At 37.2% G+C, this 16920-nt stretch overlaps 1 protein-coding gene across 2 annotated transcripts; it reads left to right on the forward strand.

The window, feature by feature from the left end:
* The first annotated feature begins 986 nt into the window (after positions 1-986).
* Positions 987-14733, forward strand: pasha (microprocessor complex subunit partner of drosha). Of its 2 annotated transcripts, none has more exons than XM_019052370.2 (11): positions 987-1247; positions 2483-2816; positions 4764-5143; positions 6046-6275; positions 7239-7360; positions 7778-7906; positions 8578-8771; positions 9997-10097; positions 11346-11502; positions 12636-12830; positions 14522-14733. In XM_019052370.2, exons 2-11 carry the CDS (start codon positions 2537-2539, stop codon positions 14615-14617), a joined length of 1884 nt encoding a protein of 627 aa, XP_018907915.2. In that variant the 5' UTR covers positions 987-1247; positions 2483-2536; the 3' UTR covers positions 14618-14733. The 2 variants fall into 2 exon arrangements, with proteins under 2 accessions (XP_018907915.2, XP_018907916.2); XM_019052371.2 differs by having other exon boundaries at positions 987-1226.
* Positions 14734-16920: the final 2187 nt, after the last annotated feature.

Consider the following 16920-nt stretch of genomic DNA (forward strand, 5'->3'; position numbering starts at 1 on the left):
ATGAGCGCGGGAATCCATGCGGCAAACGGAAATTTGATTTGAACTTGTCCTCTTGATTTTTCCTTATTTCTTCTTCGAAACGTGTTTTAAATGCTTAAAACGATTATATAAGAAAGTTCGTCTGCGTCCTAATATATTACACCTAATTTTGCTCGGTAACAGGCAGTAATCTCAGATAAAGTTAGTTTTCTTCTGCTTATGGTGGTTCTGCAGGTTCAAACAGGCCGTTACAGTTCTAGATCTACGTTACTCCAAATGAAATCAGTCGGTCGACGACGGACCGAAACTAACCTAAAGTTAATAAAATATGAGTGTGTACCTGAATTTGGGCAAAAATCAACCTAAAATACTTTGTTTCCGCAATTTTATTTATTAGTTCCCGCCCTACATTTGAATTCAAACTTGTCTCGATTCGCGCCAATCCTCTAGCCAATAGTAGAGGTGATTGAAAAGAAGCTCTAGAAGCTTCATTTTTTGCTTTTAGTGCTCCGTCTTTATGTCTTTGAATAGCATTGTTTACATAAAATTTTTAGGTTATGTCAGGGACGAGTTCTATAGGACGCCGTTCTGTTGTGACGGGTGATTGCAGCGCATTCTCGCGTAGGATCCTAGTCAACTCAGAGGATCCTCCCCCCCGAACCTCGACTCATCCATCGCCCGCTCCAAAAGTGAGGTTAAGCCGGAGATTGAAAAATAACACATAAGGCGGCTGAATTCTTGAAAAATAAGTATATTTTTGGCGTTTTTTCGACCCCTTTCGACAAGGGAGCCCGCCGCATGTAGAAGTACGTTGAAAAATTCGATTTTTTGCAGTTATACGCGATCCTACGGATTTTAATGAAGTCCAACAACTGATAACAGCAGTGAGTTGCGAGGATCCTACGCGAGAATGCAGCACTAGTACCTGCTCACGAATTTTTACATTGACTCTTACGGGAGTCCAGGGTCCTATAGAACTGGTCCCTGGTTATGTCATTTCGTTCTTATAGTTCTGACTTCTGAGCATTTCTGAGCATGAGAGCGTCTAAGCTGTCTCAAAAACTTGATTAGTCAATTAAAATTATTATTATTTACTTTTTGCAAGAGTTGTTTAATCGGCCATAATGGATTGTATCAATCTTAATTTTCCAAAGTTACTTTGTTAATATGTTTTGTGCTTTCGAAGATCTGACTGTTCAACCCAAACCTGTTGTTTATCTGTCTGGTTTTTCAAGCTTTACACCCTAGTGAGACATCTCATTCATTCGGTAACTATGTAGAAATAATGTATCCATGTTTTTCACTCAACTTCAAATTTTATGAGAACTGTGGTTGGTTTTTCTCGCTGTTCAGGTCTTGCTTGCAGGTTTCCCAACCAAGATTCGCATCAAAGTTTTGTGACTTAGATTTTAATCAATTACTTCCTGAAGAACACAAAATTCCTCATTTTGCTGGTGAAGATTTCAAAATCTTAATCTCTTAACTAACATCAGAAACGGAAGTGCTCTGCATAATTTGGCGATTAATGTCAAAGCTGCCGTAAATATTAACAGAGTCCTAAAACCCTCGGGAAGACTGGGAAACCACCCAAATCAACATGAAAGACCCTGTTTCAGTGGAAAGAACTTTTCATCTCCTTGCGCATTTGAAGGGCATAAAATGCAATATTCAATCCATACTTTTCACTTCTTCGCACAGTCTCTGAGCACTTGATCATGAAACGATTTGCAGTCAGGGAGTACTTACCTTTTACCTTTTCACTAAACTCGCTGAAAATGAGAGAAAGTTGAGAAAGCAAATTGTAGGCTCCTTAACAAGATAGGAGGAATACTTCCAAACCATGTATCTCGCCTGCGGTATTGAAAAATCTCCGCTCCCATCTTGCTTTTTTGAAGAATAACAAATCAATACCATTCCTTGAAGATTTTACCAAATTTTCCTTGTGCAGAGAGGAAAATGACGGAAGTTTTAAAAAATTGCTGTTGAGTCGTTTTCGATTTAAAAAATGAGGTATGGATGGAAGTCTGGAATGCTGGAAATGGAGACACTTGGTTTGAGAGTCTCAGTGTGGATTTATACTCTTTCCACAATTTCCTGGCAAGAATGATGAGAAGGGTGACCCATCTTTGTTTTGCAAGCTTCTCTCTAAAGCGATCTAAAGACATAGAATAACAGCCGCCAGAAGGGCAGCAGTCGGCTATCTTTGTTCCGATTCTTGAAATCCTCGCGACCTCTGCTCAGCCTACCGTTTCAAATTTCGCAGGGAAAAAGAGCAAAGTCCGCCGCTCTCACCCTACGTCTCTCTGCCGTTTCAAATTTCGCCGGGAAAACGAGCAAAGTCCATTCGAAAAAGTGACTATACGCGATCTTACGAGAGGATCTGCTAGTTGCCTTTCTGGTAGCTATTATTCTATGCTTAAGAGGATAGGGATCTTGAATACTTATTCCAGTTGTGATACTTGGTCAAATTTGTCGTAGTTAATAGCACGTAACTTTGTTTCAGAACTGAAAGCGGGTATCAAGTCATTACCAAAATCATCGTCATAGTTGAAGTGTGATGATGGATGAACCAAAACAAGAAGCTAAAGAGGAGCCAATGGAGGAGGATGAAGGGAGGATAGGCTTGGAATCACCGTTCACCCACTTGGAGGATGAAAAAGATGATTACACATTCGAAGGGAAAGAGGAAGAAGAAGAAGAACCATTAACCCCTAACAAGGATAATGTCACCGAATTTGATGTATTGGATCAAACCTCAGATGAAGACAGTCACTATGATTCCATGAGTTTTGACTCGGATCTTCCTGACGACGAAATTGAAGCTATGTTAGAAGAAGGTGAGTGTAATCTGCTTTTGAAAATTGTGGAAAAACTAGAGATCTACGCTCAGATTCAAACCTTTCAATGACACTTTGGCTGTCTCCAATGGGGCAGTGGCATGGTTTATGGTTCATGCAGGGTTTTTGCACAGTTTTACTGTAGTAAAATTTCATGAAAAACCAACAAATTCCTCTTTAAGTTCCAAAAAGCATGTTCAAAGGGAGAAAAAGCCAATCAAAACATCTGACTAGTTAAAAGTCAACAGCCAAACTGTAGTAACAAGGTACACTCTACTACAGGTATGGGCAAATGGAATTTTAAAAAGCTGTCGAAATGTGTAGATTTGTCAGTGTCCAATGTTACGACTGCAACGCCATATGGAAAATTTATTTACTTTCTGTTCTGAGAGTGGGTCTTGCCAATTTTGTTCTATTTTTTCCTATTCTTAGCTAAGTTTTTCGTTATTTTGAATTTATCAATTTTTAAATTCATCTGATAGCTTATGGAAGCTACCAGATCTGCCAGAACCTCATTTTGAACTGCACAGCAAAGACGGTACGACTTGGGACGTCACTCGATGGCCTATATTCTCAGTGCTGCCACTTCGGCACTTTGTTTGTCCATACCTGTAGTAGAGTGTACCTTGCTGTAGCAAGGTGATGCCTGAAGCTGAACTTAGCCGATCGGCAAATGCAGTTTATGTAGTTACATCATCAAAGCCCACCAAAAAGTTTGCTTTGAATAGGTCTCATTTTTGGCATTTTTGAAATAAATTTTTCCGTACCTTTTAGAGTAAAAAAAAAAATCAGAAAAATCCATGACATCAAAGGAAACGAGTCTACTGAGTTTTAGTGAAGGTAATATTTCAGTGAGTTTCAACATGAATGATTTCTTCAAATTGATTTATTTTTTGGAGTCTTAGGAGTCCTTAGTTTACACTACCGAGTCATAGATTAGAGAGAAACTCCTCTGCAAAGTAATTCTGCTTTTGAAACTAAACTTTAGGAATGATAAGTAGCTTAATTGTGAGCAGTCGCAGGCCCGCCACAAGGGGGGGGATACTGGGTCCCTGGTACCAGGGCCCGGGCCCCGGAGGGGGCCCGTGTTACCCGTGAAAAACCACTACGAATTCACATGCAACCCTTGTTTCGTAAGAAAAATTGAAAAATGTACCCTAAAAATTTCGCAAAAGGTGAATAGATTTTCAGAAACACGCTGGGGCACTGTAGAATTCTTCTTAGATTTTCAAAAAAGTATACTTCCTGGAAAATTTCTATCTATTTTCAAGATTTTCAGTACAGAGGGATATTTTTAGTAACTGCGTTTCATTTTCTTCCGTCGTCAGATGCTAAGAGTCTCCAATCTGGGCATCCTCGACTTCAATGGCGCATGGCTCAACCCCCTTACCATAGACAAATGAAGGGGGAGTCCAGGGGGGCCTGGCCCTCATAGAACTGAAAATAGTATCATATGCCCCCCCCCCAAAAAAAATAGAAATTTTCCAGATGTTTTGAATGCAACAATTCGCAAGTATTTTGTGCTGAAAGTATAAAAAAAAACATAATTATTCCGCAGAAATTGATGGAAAAATTCTTCATGGGAGCTTCAAAATGCGTGCGATTACTCGTATAAATTCTAAAATTTCTCGAGGGATGCCCCTCGGCCCCCCCCCCTCCGTGCTTGGGGCCCGGACCTTTAAAACTGGTACCAGGGCCCGAGATGGGATGTGGCGGGCCTGAGCAGTCGAGGTCGTTTTGGTCATAATTATGCCTAGAAATACCTGAAGCTGCCCTGTAGCAAACTGAACTAATTATGAGGACTGTTGAAAGTTGCAAGGAAGTAAACCTACTCACAATATTAAGAGAAAAGAAAGATATCATTTAACTGTCACTGAAAATTCCCGTGGTGATTGTTTTATTGAATTGTGGAAACTTTATCAATCATAATTTCTTATTTTCTGGCAGCTCTCAAGGATGAAGAAGAAGAAGGAGAAGGCGGTGAAGCGTCCTTGCAAGAAGGCTGCCCAATGAAACGTATGAAGAAGGAAAACTCTACAGAGGGTGAAGGGACAGACAAAACTGGAGAAAAGAAAAATGCTGCAGCTGATGATGGAACGGAACCTACAGAAGAAAGTGAGATACTGAAAAAGATCGAAAACTCAGAAGACATGCGGCAAATTGACAAGGTAGTGCTTGAGGATTTAGGCAGAAGCAACCACTTTGACTTTTTACCGGAAGGTTGGGTCGAAGTCAGCCACCACAGTGGCATGCCTATATACCTCCACAAACAAAGCCGAGTTGTCACTATGTCAAAGCCTTACTTCCTTGGACCTGCAAGTGCCAGAGTAAGTAAAATTGCAAGATGAGGTAATTCTGTTTTACTGGGTTTTTCTCTTGTTTTTGCATTTACAAAGCACTGATGAGCAATTTAAAAAATAAATAGTTGCCATTATTCCAGTCCAATAACTCAGTTTTGAGAGAGTTATAATAGAGAAATAGAATTTTCAGCATCCCTCCAGGTTCTAAAATAGCTGCTAAAACAAGGTAAGCTTCTGTCTTAGACATGATATTTTTGCTCATTTATCTAAGATCATTTCAACTTTGAAATCCTCCATCAAGATTTTTCTCCAAGACAGCATAGATGATTCCCTTGCATACATATATAGTATATCTTACAATACAAGACGTCTCTAAAGAGGTATCTAGCCATTATTTTTTTCTCTCCAGAGGGAACTCTCGTTTATAGCTTTTGCTGCCAAAAGTGATGGCTGACAACCACTACCAAGTGATCTGCTCGGGCTTTATAAAAGTTGCAGCACTAGAAAATTGAATGCCTTCTAACAGAATGGGCCTTGTGGATTCAGTCCATCGTGAAAAAATAAACTAAGCTCGACATGTGACTCATCTTATTTGCGACTTTTTGTGGCCATGGACTGATAGCAGTTTCAGCTTACAGTCTTTATCTTCTTTTTTATTTCTCCAATTATTTTGTAAATTTCTCCTCTTAAATGGTATGGAGATGCAGGTGTTTTTAGTAGTTGTCTACAATTTCAGTGTAGCCTTAAATTACTTTACAAATGACTGATAAAACTACTAACGTATCCGTATATCACACCCATGATCAAATTATAATTTTCGTATTTTAGTTGCTTGCTTCTCATAGTTTTACTCCGTACTCCCACATTTTCTCAATGTCATTCTCACAAAGAAATTCGGTTTTTAACACATCTTGTTTGTATTTTCACAGTGGCACAAAATTCCAATCAGCGCCATTCCTTGTCTACAGTACAGCAAACTTCTGGAAGAAAAAGCGAAGCAAGAAGATGATAATTTAGTAATCAATGGTCTAGTTGTTCCTAATCCCAAAATTGAAACAGTTCAAGAAAATCAGAAAGCGCAGCTGCTCCCTGCAGAAGCTGTCCGAGAATATTGTTCCAAGCTTTTCAGGTTTAAAACGATTAAAGTCAGTTGGTTTAGGTGAGTTCACTTTTTTTTCTACACGCTTGTGATTTTGGTGCATATAAATTATCTTAGAAGTTTATTTCACCAAAAAAAGGCATCTTTCCTCATTTCTTAAAACCCTCTCACTGGACAACATGAATGAGAGAGTCCAATCGGTAGGTGTCAAAACCAAACATGTGCATTACGTAATAAACCATAGAATATAGGCTTTCTTATGGAGCTCAAGGCTCATTAAGGAACGGACTTGTCAGGATTCTGTTATGATGTGCACTGATTTACCAGAATTAGCCCAACTGCATTCCAGGTTGCCTGATGTTTACTCAAGTTTTAATTTTTTTTTCTCTCTTTCTTAATTTATTTATTTTTATAAGGAAACTAAGTAACATAACACTCCCAAATTTTCCTGATTTACTGTAAAAAATATGTTCAAAGAAGGCAAAATTACCCGGGTCTCCCTTCCCCACTAAAAATTAACCAACTTTGAGTAAATATGTTATTTCTTACAATAAGTTATGCTCTGTTCTTACAATAAGTATGCGCTTTTAGGATACACTAAAAATTTAAGTGCCAGATCAATTTAAACTTGCTTTGATGCCAGTTTTTCTATCTTTTTTTCTTATTTTGTAAATTTTTTCAATCACGAAAAAATGTTAAGGGCTGCTTTTCGTAATAAAACAAAAACCTGTTTATTTTAGTTTTTGCACTTTTCCATGTGTACCTATTTTTTATATTCTGCATCCTCTCAGGAAGACTGAACAAATGAGAGAAATTTAAGGAGAGAGTAATGAGACAAGCAAGCAAATTCTGAGGAAAGAAAATAATTTAGACTCAATTAATTTAACTCAAGAAATGTTAAGGATTTTATGCATATTTCCGTATTTTTTCTGTATCAATTGAAAGTGTCGAAGATATCTGGTAAAAAATTTTGTAGGATTAAAAGTTTCAATAATTTATATTTTTTTTCTTCTTTTTCTCCAGAACTTGGGAAAATAGGAGGAAGTACATAAAAACCAAGAAAAAACTGCTGCAGAAGAAACAGACTGAAATTCCTACTTTACCAAGTGGAACCAAACTCATCACATTACCATTTTTCACCGGGAGTAAGCATTTGATTTTTTTTGCTTTAATGGTTGAATATTCGTACAATCAAGCTTCAGCAATTTAAATTAAGTTCAAACAATTTGAATCATCAGCAGGAAATAGAGAGCTACAATGATGTTCATCCTAATTTTTAATTCATACTGAGACACTCAGTGAGACTCAGTATGGTATGAAACCACCAGCCAACAAACAAGTGGAATTTGAAAAACTAGGTTCCTTGATGCATCTGAATTTTGCTTTATTTTTTCCATTTGACGTGTTGTATTGAAGTCTTATTTTAAGATAGTTCATGAACAAACAAGTAAATAAGGCACCCAATGAGTCCTTTACTGCTGCAATTTTTCACAAAGTCATTCTAGGGTCCTTTTATCAAATAGAATCTTATTCTTTTACTCAGTGGTTGATAATGTTTTCAGCTGATCCTGATAATACTGTGAAGAAAGAGTGGATAATCAATCCCAACGACAAAAGCTATATTTGTATTCTCCACCGGTATTTACAACAAATATTAAAGGCACAACCTCAATATGAATTCAAAGAACTAGGTAAGTTTCATTAGTTTTATTGGCCTTTTTTTAATTCGAAGAGATTAGAAGAACGAGGCTTAACATTTTAATCCTCAATCAGAGTTTTTCGAGATGAACCAAACTGAATTTAAAATAAAGTTTCAAAAATGCATTCCTTTCCCAGTTTTACCATAAACTTCTATGGTAGGAAATAAAATGCTAAATAGTGTCTCCCGTGGTAATTTTTATTTTATCATATGCTGCAGTTACAACTATCATACCTGTGGTTTTGTCCTCTGGGAATGGCCAACTCTTCAAGTCGTTTTTCTGTTTCAATTGGTATTCAACAGTTATTTTGATCTTAGTCATACTAATTTAATTTTTGTAAAAAAAAAAAAAAAAAAAAAAAAAAAAAAAAAAAATAAATAAATAGATAAATAAATAGGTATAAAACGAATTAGATCACCCTGAAGGACTAGGGATTCTTCAGGTCTTTTAATTTTCATTAAGAAATTTTCAGCAAAATCAATCAGTACCACTCAAGTTCCTCAGATAATTGGAGACTACAAGACCAAAAGCAAAATGCTTTATATCCAGTTCTATCAAGTTCTGTTTTTTAAGCCAAGCCTTAATGTTGATTATTCTTTAACACTCCTCATCCTTTCCCTGTTGTCCTCTTTTAATTCTGGTTTTTGCTGCTGTCATTTCAGAGAATGCAAAAGCGCCTTACATGGCAATCGTCAAAATTAACGGAATGCAGTACGGCACAGGTATGGGAGCGAGTAAAAAATTTGCCAAAACAGAAGCTGCAAAGAATACACTACAAGTATTCTTCCCCCAAATGAAAGATAAAATTGAGGATAAAAAATCAGAAAAAACCGAGGAAGAAAGTCACAATATTTCAGTAAGTAAAATCTTAATGTTTTATGCTCCACCTCTGGGGAATAAAACGTGATCAAATATCGCAATGTTAATGTAGTAGGCGCTCACTGGCTCAGCACACATATTTCAAGATAAAACTTACAGCCAATATCTATTAAAATATCACTCTACTGTAGACTTTTCATTCTTTCTTTATTTTGTAGATGAAAGTTATCGGAAATTTATTGATTGTATCCTCCATTAAGTTTTACAATTGCAGCAAGCGCACAATATTTGAAAACAGCTATAATCCATTCTGGACAATCTTTATTTTCATGCTGATAGAGCTCTAAATAAAAAAATGGATAGGATGCCAATGTATCAGCCAATCAAATATATATATAATCGCCATAGGCTCCATACACCAATAGCTCTCTTAGAGGGCCATTCTATTTGTATCTAACCATATAATGTATCTCCCCAGCTCCACAATAGAATGATTCAATCTTATCTGATAAAATTCATCCAATTGCAGTTAAGAAAAAACAGTGTTTTTTGTTTCCTGAAAATGAGGGAGTTTAGTTATGAGCGTTGTGTGTAACAAATAAAGTTTAAACGGTTCTTCAAAAAGTAAGACACTAAAAATAATAATGGATAGTGCTACCATGATTGCCCACAGTCCAAGTGGGATACGACTGCCAGTGAAATACTTTAATGTTGTATATATTTTCAGAAATAAATGCATTGTATTTTCTTCTGTTACAAATGAGGAAACTCATAGAAGTGTTCAAGCCAGGTTACGCTTAAGGGAGCGGGAAGTATGGGTGCAAAAATGTCCATAATGACGACTGTTTTTTGTAATCCAGCGTTTTTGCTCCAAAGTCAAATTTTAAAATTTCCACATAAAAAATTGTTCTAGCAAAATGCCTAATTTTACATCGAATTATGCATTTGCTTTGCTTATATGCAGTAAAAAACGAAAAGTACCTTTAGACTCAGGAATTGCTCCTCGATTTCCACAATCCATTGATTGACAGGTCAGGGATTTTTTGTGGAAAGATGCAACTGTTATAACTCAATGGTGGAAAAGTTAAGGGGTCTTTAAAATGACTGCTTAAACAACTTATCTAATTTTTTTCTATGTAGTAAAGGTAAGTATGTACTTACACCACCCTCGCTTCCTCAGGAAGAAGATGACCATCCATGAACGTATTAAGTATTTATTTTGAGAAAAAAAATATCTAAGTAGTATTTTCCTCTTTTTACAGGTTTTTGATGAAGTCAAAGTTACAGATCCAAGAGTCGCTGAGTTCTGTGCAAAAACCACAGAACTTTCTCCACATGATATCCTCCTGACGTGTCTGCAAAGGTATTATCTTCGTTTAATTTAATCACGGGCTTCGTTGAATCATTTGTCTCTCTTGGTATACATTTCATTAAATGGTCACACAATGTCTATGGACTGGTAAAGAATAACCAGGGAAAATTTCGAGCCATTTTGTTGATTTTTTTTCTTTCCATATAGGAAAAGATCGACAGAAATTCTGCAGTTGAGATTCATAGTTTTGAAGTTACTCCATCGATAAAAATGTCTACCTGCACGCACCAAACCTATCCTGGCCATTGTAGACTGCTCTATGGATTTGTTGCAACCTTCAGTCAGAGGAGAAAGATGAGTTGCTTCTCACGGAAAATGGCTCAAAAATAACGATGAGCACATCGGGTTGGTCTGAAATACCTTCCTAACTTCACAATCTGCAGAAGAAATATGCGCTTTTTTAAGCTTCCCGCTTTGGAAACGATAATGTGGCACAGGTGAACATTTTGTAAGAGGAATCTTTCCATTCAATCCTTGCGCACCAGAATGCTACACAATATTCAACATAGCTGATGCTGTTGTGCGCAAATCATGAGGAAGTACCATGGTCTTTATCAACGCAAGGAAACTGTCAACGCCCAACACACTGGTTGATAAAATCCCGCCTTGTTTCGTGTGTTTTGGCGGGTTGGTGTCAGCCATTTTGAATATTGTATAGCATCCTAGTGCGCAAGGGTTGGATGGAACGACGTTTCTCACGAAATGCTCATCTTTGCCCTAGTAACTTTTTGAAGGGGAAGCTTTAAAAATGCATAATTCTTACACAGAGTGTGAAGTTAGGAGTGTATTCAGACTTTTTTGATGCACCCATCGTTTTTTTGAGCCGTTTTACGCAAGAGGTAACTCTTCTTTTTGCTCCAACTGCAGTTTGCAACAGGCCCATTGCTGAGCCCTCCCAAAAAGAAGGATTTTTATGCAATGGCTGAAAAAAATTGTTCACCTCCTTGCTCCAGAACTGTTAAATTCTCCCTCTTCTGGGGCAAGGAGGATAAAGAATGGTGGTCACATTTTGTACCCTCTTTATGTCACACGGCATTGGGTATATTTCGGGTACATCCTGATTATATGGCAAAGCATGTACCCTCTGCGCATCACAGCCTTAAAAATGGCGGCTCAACTCGAAATGCGACCACCTTTCTTCATCTGCCTTGCTTCTGGGGATGAAATTTTTTAGCTTTTTTATGTTATGTATTGCGTTTTGATTCAAATATAATTTTTTCTCATATTTTTATCTTGCAGGAATTTCGGGAAAGGTGAAATAAATATTGACTACAAAGTAAATGCTATCCGTCATGGCCAGAACGAGTTCAAAATGACTGTAGGAAAGCATACGGCAACTGTTCTCTGTAAAAATAAGAGAGACGGAAAACAAAAAGCTTCTCAGGAAATTTTGCAGGTAAATTACTACGCCCTCAGTCATCGATCATATCATTCATCCTCCTCTTTAGCCCCAAGAAGCATCAATTAGATCACCTCAGATTTTCTCTCATCAATATTTTCCAGCATGGATTGCTTTCAAGCAGATCAATAAGCAGTTTCAATTTTATTACTTCTTATAATTTCAGTCCCTGTAGTCAAAAACATCGTTCTCGGGGTAACCTTTCTGCAACAAGTTTGATTTGCACTGAGTTACAGCGGATGTAGAGATCCTGTGTCCCAAAAGTCAAGTTGAAGCTAAGAGATCTCTCTTCTCATTGCTCTGCAGCAGAGTGTGGCACTAAATTTTTCCGCAAAGCCAGCTGTGGCTCTACAGGGTTTGTGAACAGTTTCTCCATGCAGGCCATGAATTTTGCAGGATCCTATTCTGATTCATTGTCCTTGGTGCTATAAGAAAGGTGTCTTTGTTCATTCTTTAATCTCCGCCTTTCGACCCCAGCGGCTGCTCAGTTTCAAATAATGGATGAGAAATATTCCCGATTATTTTACAACAGCTCAGTTCAATAAAATGAATGTGTCGTCCATGACTTTTAAGATTTCAACTGCATAGATTTTTGTTCTCTTGTTTCATGGTATGTTCTCCAGCAAAAATACGGGAAGTTAGCTATCAGTAATCATGGCTAAGAATTGAAAGTCCTAGAAAGGAGCAATAATTTCTCTGTTTCTTGTCCCATGCTCCGAGTTATCCGCATACTCCTTGGACAATAGTTAATGCCTGCAATACCACTGCGGTCGATATTAATCACTGTAACGGAGAGATGGTTATCTAAGCTGGTGTTTGTCCTTGTGAGGATAAGAGGTCAGGGGTGTATTGCTGAGAACCTTTGTCCAAGCATTGTGAAGGGAATCATTCTGCGACGTTCCATTGTTCATCGAAAATGCACATAAATGGGAAGAGTGAACACTTTAATTCACTTTTTTCCATTAAATGAACTACTTTTCCTGAATGGACCAAAAAAAAAAAAAAATCAAAAGTGGCAAATAAGAGAACGCTATCAAAGTACAGGATCAATAGAGTTTGTTCCTTTTTTCTGGTAGAGTATTATGAAAGTCATTTTCATGACTGATCTTGTAATTTCTTTAATGTCATAGAAACTGCACCCTCATATTCATACTTGGGGATCTCTACTGCGATTGTATGGAAATCAAAGGATAAAAAATATGAAAGAGAAGAAACAGGAAGAACAGGAGATCACGCAACTTCAAAGCAAAGCCCTCATCAATTCACCTAACTTTGCAATTTTGAACAAGCTGAAAGCAGAAATGACAAAACTGAAGAACGAAAAGGTAAGTACGCAAGTACCAGAATGCTTTTCATCCCAGTGCACTTGACGTTTGATTTGTTTTCGAATTCCAAAAGCGGTGCTCTAGGTAGTTGTTGCTTATGCTGTAGTTTTTCTGTAATTTCGTGATAGGCGCAGTCGCTGCCCATATCGAAATTTAACTCAGAATTTTGTGTTAAGTATAGGAACGGTTAAGACAAAAAGCTGCTCAAGTCGAAATTTTCTTCCGTCCCTTTACGTTTCGTCAGTACTGTACATTTCTTTTACTGTATTAACCTTGATAGAAGCAATCTAATTTTTAATAAAAGAAAAATGTTGCACCAAAGGCTCATATATGAAACATGGAAGTTAATAGATAGGGTACAGAAAAAGAATGTGAAAAGAATGACTACAAAGCTCAAGGCACCATTTTTAAACTCTCCTTCAAAAGAGAATACAGACAATATTCGCAAAAAAATTTCTCTCAGTTATGATTATTGTGTCTCTAATTTTCAGTATATCTTTGCCTATCAGTCTTCATCAAATCATACGAGGGTCATCCCAAAAGTAAATTTACCCCTTTCGAATCTCCGGAACTATAAAAGATAAATCAAGTCGGTAAAAAGGAGCTTCTATCTTATAATATCAGCTTTCTACTGATATCAAGCTTTATAAATTTGAACCACTGGTTGCCGAGAAAATCGATTTATACGTAAACAACTCGGTGAGTCCCGTCCATCAAACGATGCGCCGCGCTACCCATTGTGCATATGTGCATACACTTTCCGCAGTTTGAGCTTTTCCGTTTAAAATGTTTGCGACACTGGAGCATCCGACTTCTAAACTTAGAAGCAAAAGATCACCAATTTCGTTGATTTTGTACCGGCAATCCTCTTCAGCAATCTTTTTAATGGCATCAATTGCAGCATCGTCTCCTAATGCATGACTGGGACGTCCAGATCGTTTTTCGTTGTGCACATTTTCTCGCCTATTCAGAAAGTAATTCCGCCATTTACAGACCATTACAGAACTTATAGACAGACTACCATACTCTGCAACTAACTTCTTATGAATATAAGCACAAGTATCATCACTCGCAAAGAAAAAACGAATAACAGCGCGGATTTCGTAATCGGTGACTGTTGCAATGGCAACTCCGTAATGAAACGCACAATACTGATTTAAGAATCCACTGATCATGATGCAGCTGTTCATGAGTTCCCCGTGCATTTTCACTGATGTATACTCAGAAAATGTGTTAGAATATTGCACTTTTCTTATTTGGATTCCTGGCAAGGAGATGTTAGAGACAACAGCGACGCGCGACAACATGCGATGCATCTCATGTAAGCACGCTGTCCAGTGGATGGAACTCGCCGGGAGTTGTTCATGTAAACATTGATTTTCTCTGCAACCAATGGTTCAAATTTAAAAATCTTGGTATCGCTAGAGGGCTGAGGATATAAGAAAGAAGTTTATTTTTACCAATTTGACTTATTTTTTATAGTTTTGGAGTGATAAAAGGGGTAAACTTACTTTTGGGATGACCCCCGTACAACTCATGCGCATTTTCCAATACATCTTTTATGAAATAAGAATCTTTTTCCCCCCTCTTTTTTTCTTCCATTGGTTTTCGGTTTTCGTCCGTTGGTTTCTCTTTTCCATTATTTTCTCCCACTAAATGTCACAACTAAATTTCTGTATTTCTGATTCCAGGAGGCTCTAAAACCTGTCGGCAAATTCTACCCATCGCTCCATGAGTCTCTTCCATCTACATCAGTATCCGACTTGAACAATGTTGATTTGATCTAATGGCAACTTGAAAGAGAGTTCTTTTCTGTGATCTCAGCATGAATTTTCGTTAGGAAGAAGTACTTCACAGTCCGCCAGAGTGGAACTTTATTTGTTCTCTTTTTAAATCCTAGTTCAAGAGGATGCATCTTCCATCCTGAACACCAAAGAAAGGGAGTTTGTTTAAGGCCCCAAGAACTTTTGGTCCAGTCGAAGGTTAGCACATTCACTCACAACAAAATCTTTTTGAACTGACATGGAGGAATGGTAGTCCTTGGAAAGTTATCGGAGAAGATACTTTTTTATCAAGAGATACATAATGTTTTTAATTTTTGATAAATACAAGTACATAAAGGAAGTATTTATTCTGGGTGCATTTAGGATCTACAGAAAGTCTCTTACATGACAGCGCTCAAACTTTGGCTGAAATGCATGATTTAGGCATAATTACTTCAGGCTCAGTTTCTATTTAAGTAATCTACTTGATTGATTTTTTCTGGATTGCAGTTTTGTCGCCAAGTTGTCTTTCAAAGTATTCTAAGTCACTTTTCAAACCTCAAACCCTGTTGCAACGTCTGTGATTAATGCTAATGAGAATCAGCAGGACTAATTTTCCTTTTCTGTCTTGTTAGAATTAATGATTTGTCTGCAGTGCAGTTATACCTCCTCAAAATAGGGTCAGGAATGAAGTTCCACAATACGTGCATCTCCTTTTTAACTAATGCACAGGTTGGTGTGGATGCACTAAACATTTTTGGATTTAACATAAATGTGAGAAAGTAGCGTTTCCTATGATTGTCAACTTAAATTTTCCTTTCACCATAAAAGTGCAATGACATGAACTACTTTTAGTATGTTTGGCAACAGAAAAAGTGGACTACATTTTGCAATTAGGAAAAACTATTTTTTGTAACTTCATCAAAGCACCTATCTGCAGAGGGAAAAATAATGACACACAAGTTTTTCTAAAGTAAGACAGAAATAGTACTTCCTTATAGCAAAATGTAGTCCAATTTTCCCCGTGTATAGCATTTTTCTTCACAAGTTGACAAGGTCTGCATATGAGATGAGTTGACAGATTTTACCAAGGCTTCATCCAATCTTCATTATTTGAGCAGATATAAATTGTTGAAACGTAGCTCATAAGATATTGTATATCAATGCATCAGATATGTATTAACGTACTAGATTCGTCTTAAAAGCCGACTGCTCATCAACCCTCATTATTGCTGGTTTTTCCATGTGCTGGGAGTTTGAATTGATCAATTCTGTCGTGAGCCACAAATGTTAATTTTTCTTGAGTTAGTTTTGGATTTTGATATTTTCAACTCGCTCCGCATAAAATGTTAATGATGAATCATGTCTCGTGATATCATGATTTTTACTATTATGTGGTCCATTAACTTCATTCAGTGCCAGTACACTTATCCCGCAACATGCCATGTACTTATCATTCATGGGAGCGATCTAATTTCATAGATCCAAGTTTCATTCAAAAGCTCCCTCACGTCAGAAGAAGTTGATTCCCTTGCAGTTTATGGAGTACTGTCAAATTTTTGATGGTTCAATAATAATTCAAGATTTCTCCCCTTGTAATGTCTTGGAAAATTTTAGGCGAGAGCTGTCAAAGAGAACCTTTCTATACTGCATGTTATTTTTCTAATCATTAACAATAAATGTTATTTAGAAAGAAATAACCAGTATTTTGTTTTTTCGTTACCTCCCCACATTATTTTCTTGATCGGTCTCATGTCCCAAGAAGTATAAGGTTCTAAAACACTCAACATCTTTTATCATTTAGCACCTTTGCCTTGCTAAACTGTTTGATATGCTTTAAATTCCAAGAACGCAGTAAAACCCCAATTTTCTTCTGCCTATATATTATTTTCCTTTGTCCCAACCAGCTTAATTAGCCTCTCTATGAGCAATTTACGGATTGCAAGAGGGCATGCTTTAGTCCCCCAATGCCTTAGTCTGAATATCTTTTGAGCAAACTCTGATTTTTTCTTTAACCTTTTCATCAATCATCTGAAGTAATCTTTTTTGACAGAAAACTGTTCTTTCTCAGTCTCTTTTCTCCATCCTTTTTTGGAGAACCGCCATCTCAACATGGACAAAAAAATAAGTGTAAATAATCGTAGTTCTAGGGTAAATGAATCCTCTTGCTAGGGAACTGCATAGTGAGATAGTGACCTTATTGTTTAAAGGAGTGGAACAAAAATGTAGGCATGAAAATGCCCGTAAGTTTCAAGGCTAAACGGAATTATGTATTTCAAAGTTTGAAACAAGTATTCTTGGAAAGAATAAAGGACTGGAGTCATGAA

This window comes from Bemisia tabaci, chromosome 4 (assembly GCF_918797505.1).
Source record: "Bemisia tabaci chromosome 4, PGI_BMITA_v3".
NCBI classification, from domain to species: domain Eukaryota; kingdom Metazoa; phylum Arthropoda; class Insecta; order Hemiptera; family Aleyrodidae; genus Bemisia; species Bemisia tabaci.

What these genes read in the sequence shown, in the direction of transcription:
- pasha (XM_019052370.2), top strand. Translation starts at nt 2,537, where the DNA reads ATGATGGATGAACCAAAACAAGAAGCTAAAGAGGAGCCAATGGAGGAG. An exon ending in TTGGACCTGCAAGTGCCAGA is followed by an intron (nt 5,144 to 6,045) that starts GTAAGTAAAATT and finishes GTATTTTCACAG; the next exon opens with TGGCACAAAATTCCAATCAG. An exon ending in CTCCTGACGTGTCTGCAAAG is followed by an intron (nt 10,098 to 11,345) that starts GTATTATCTTCG and finishes TTTATCTTGCAG; the next exon opens with GAATTTCGGGAAAGGTGAAA.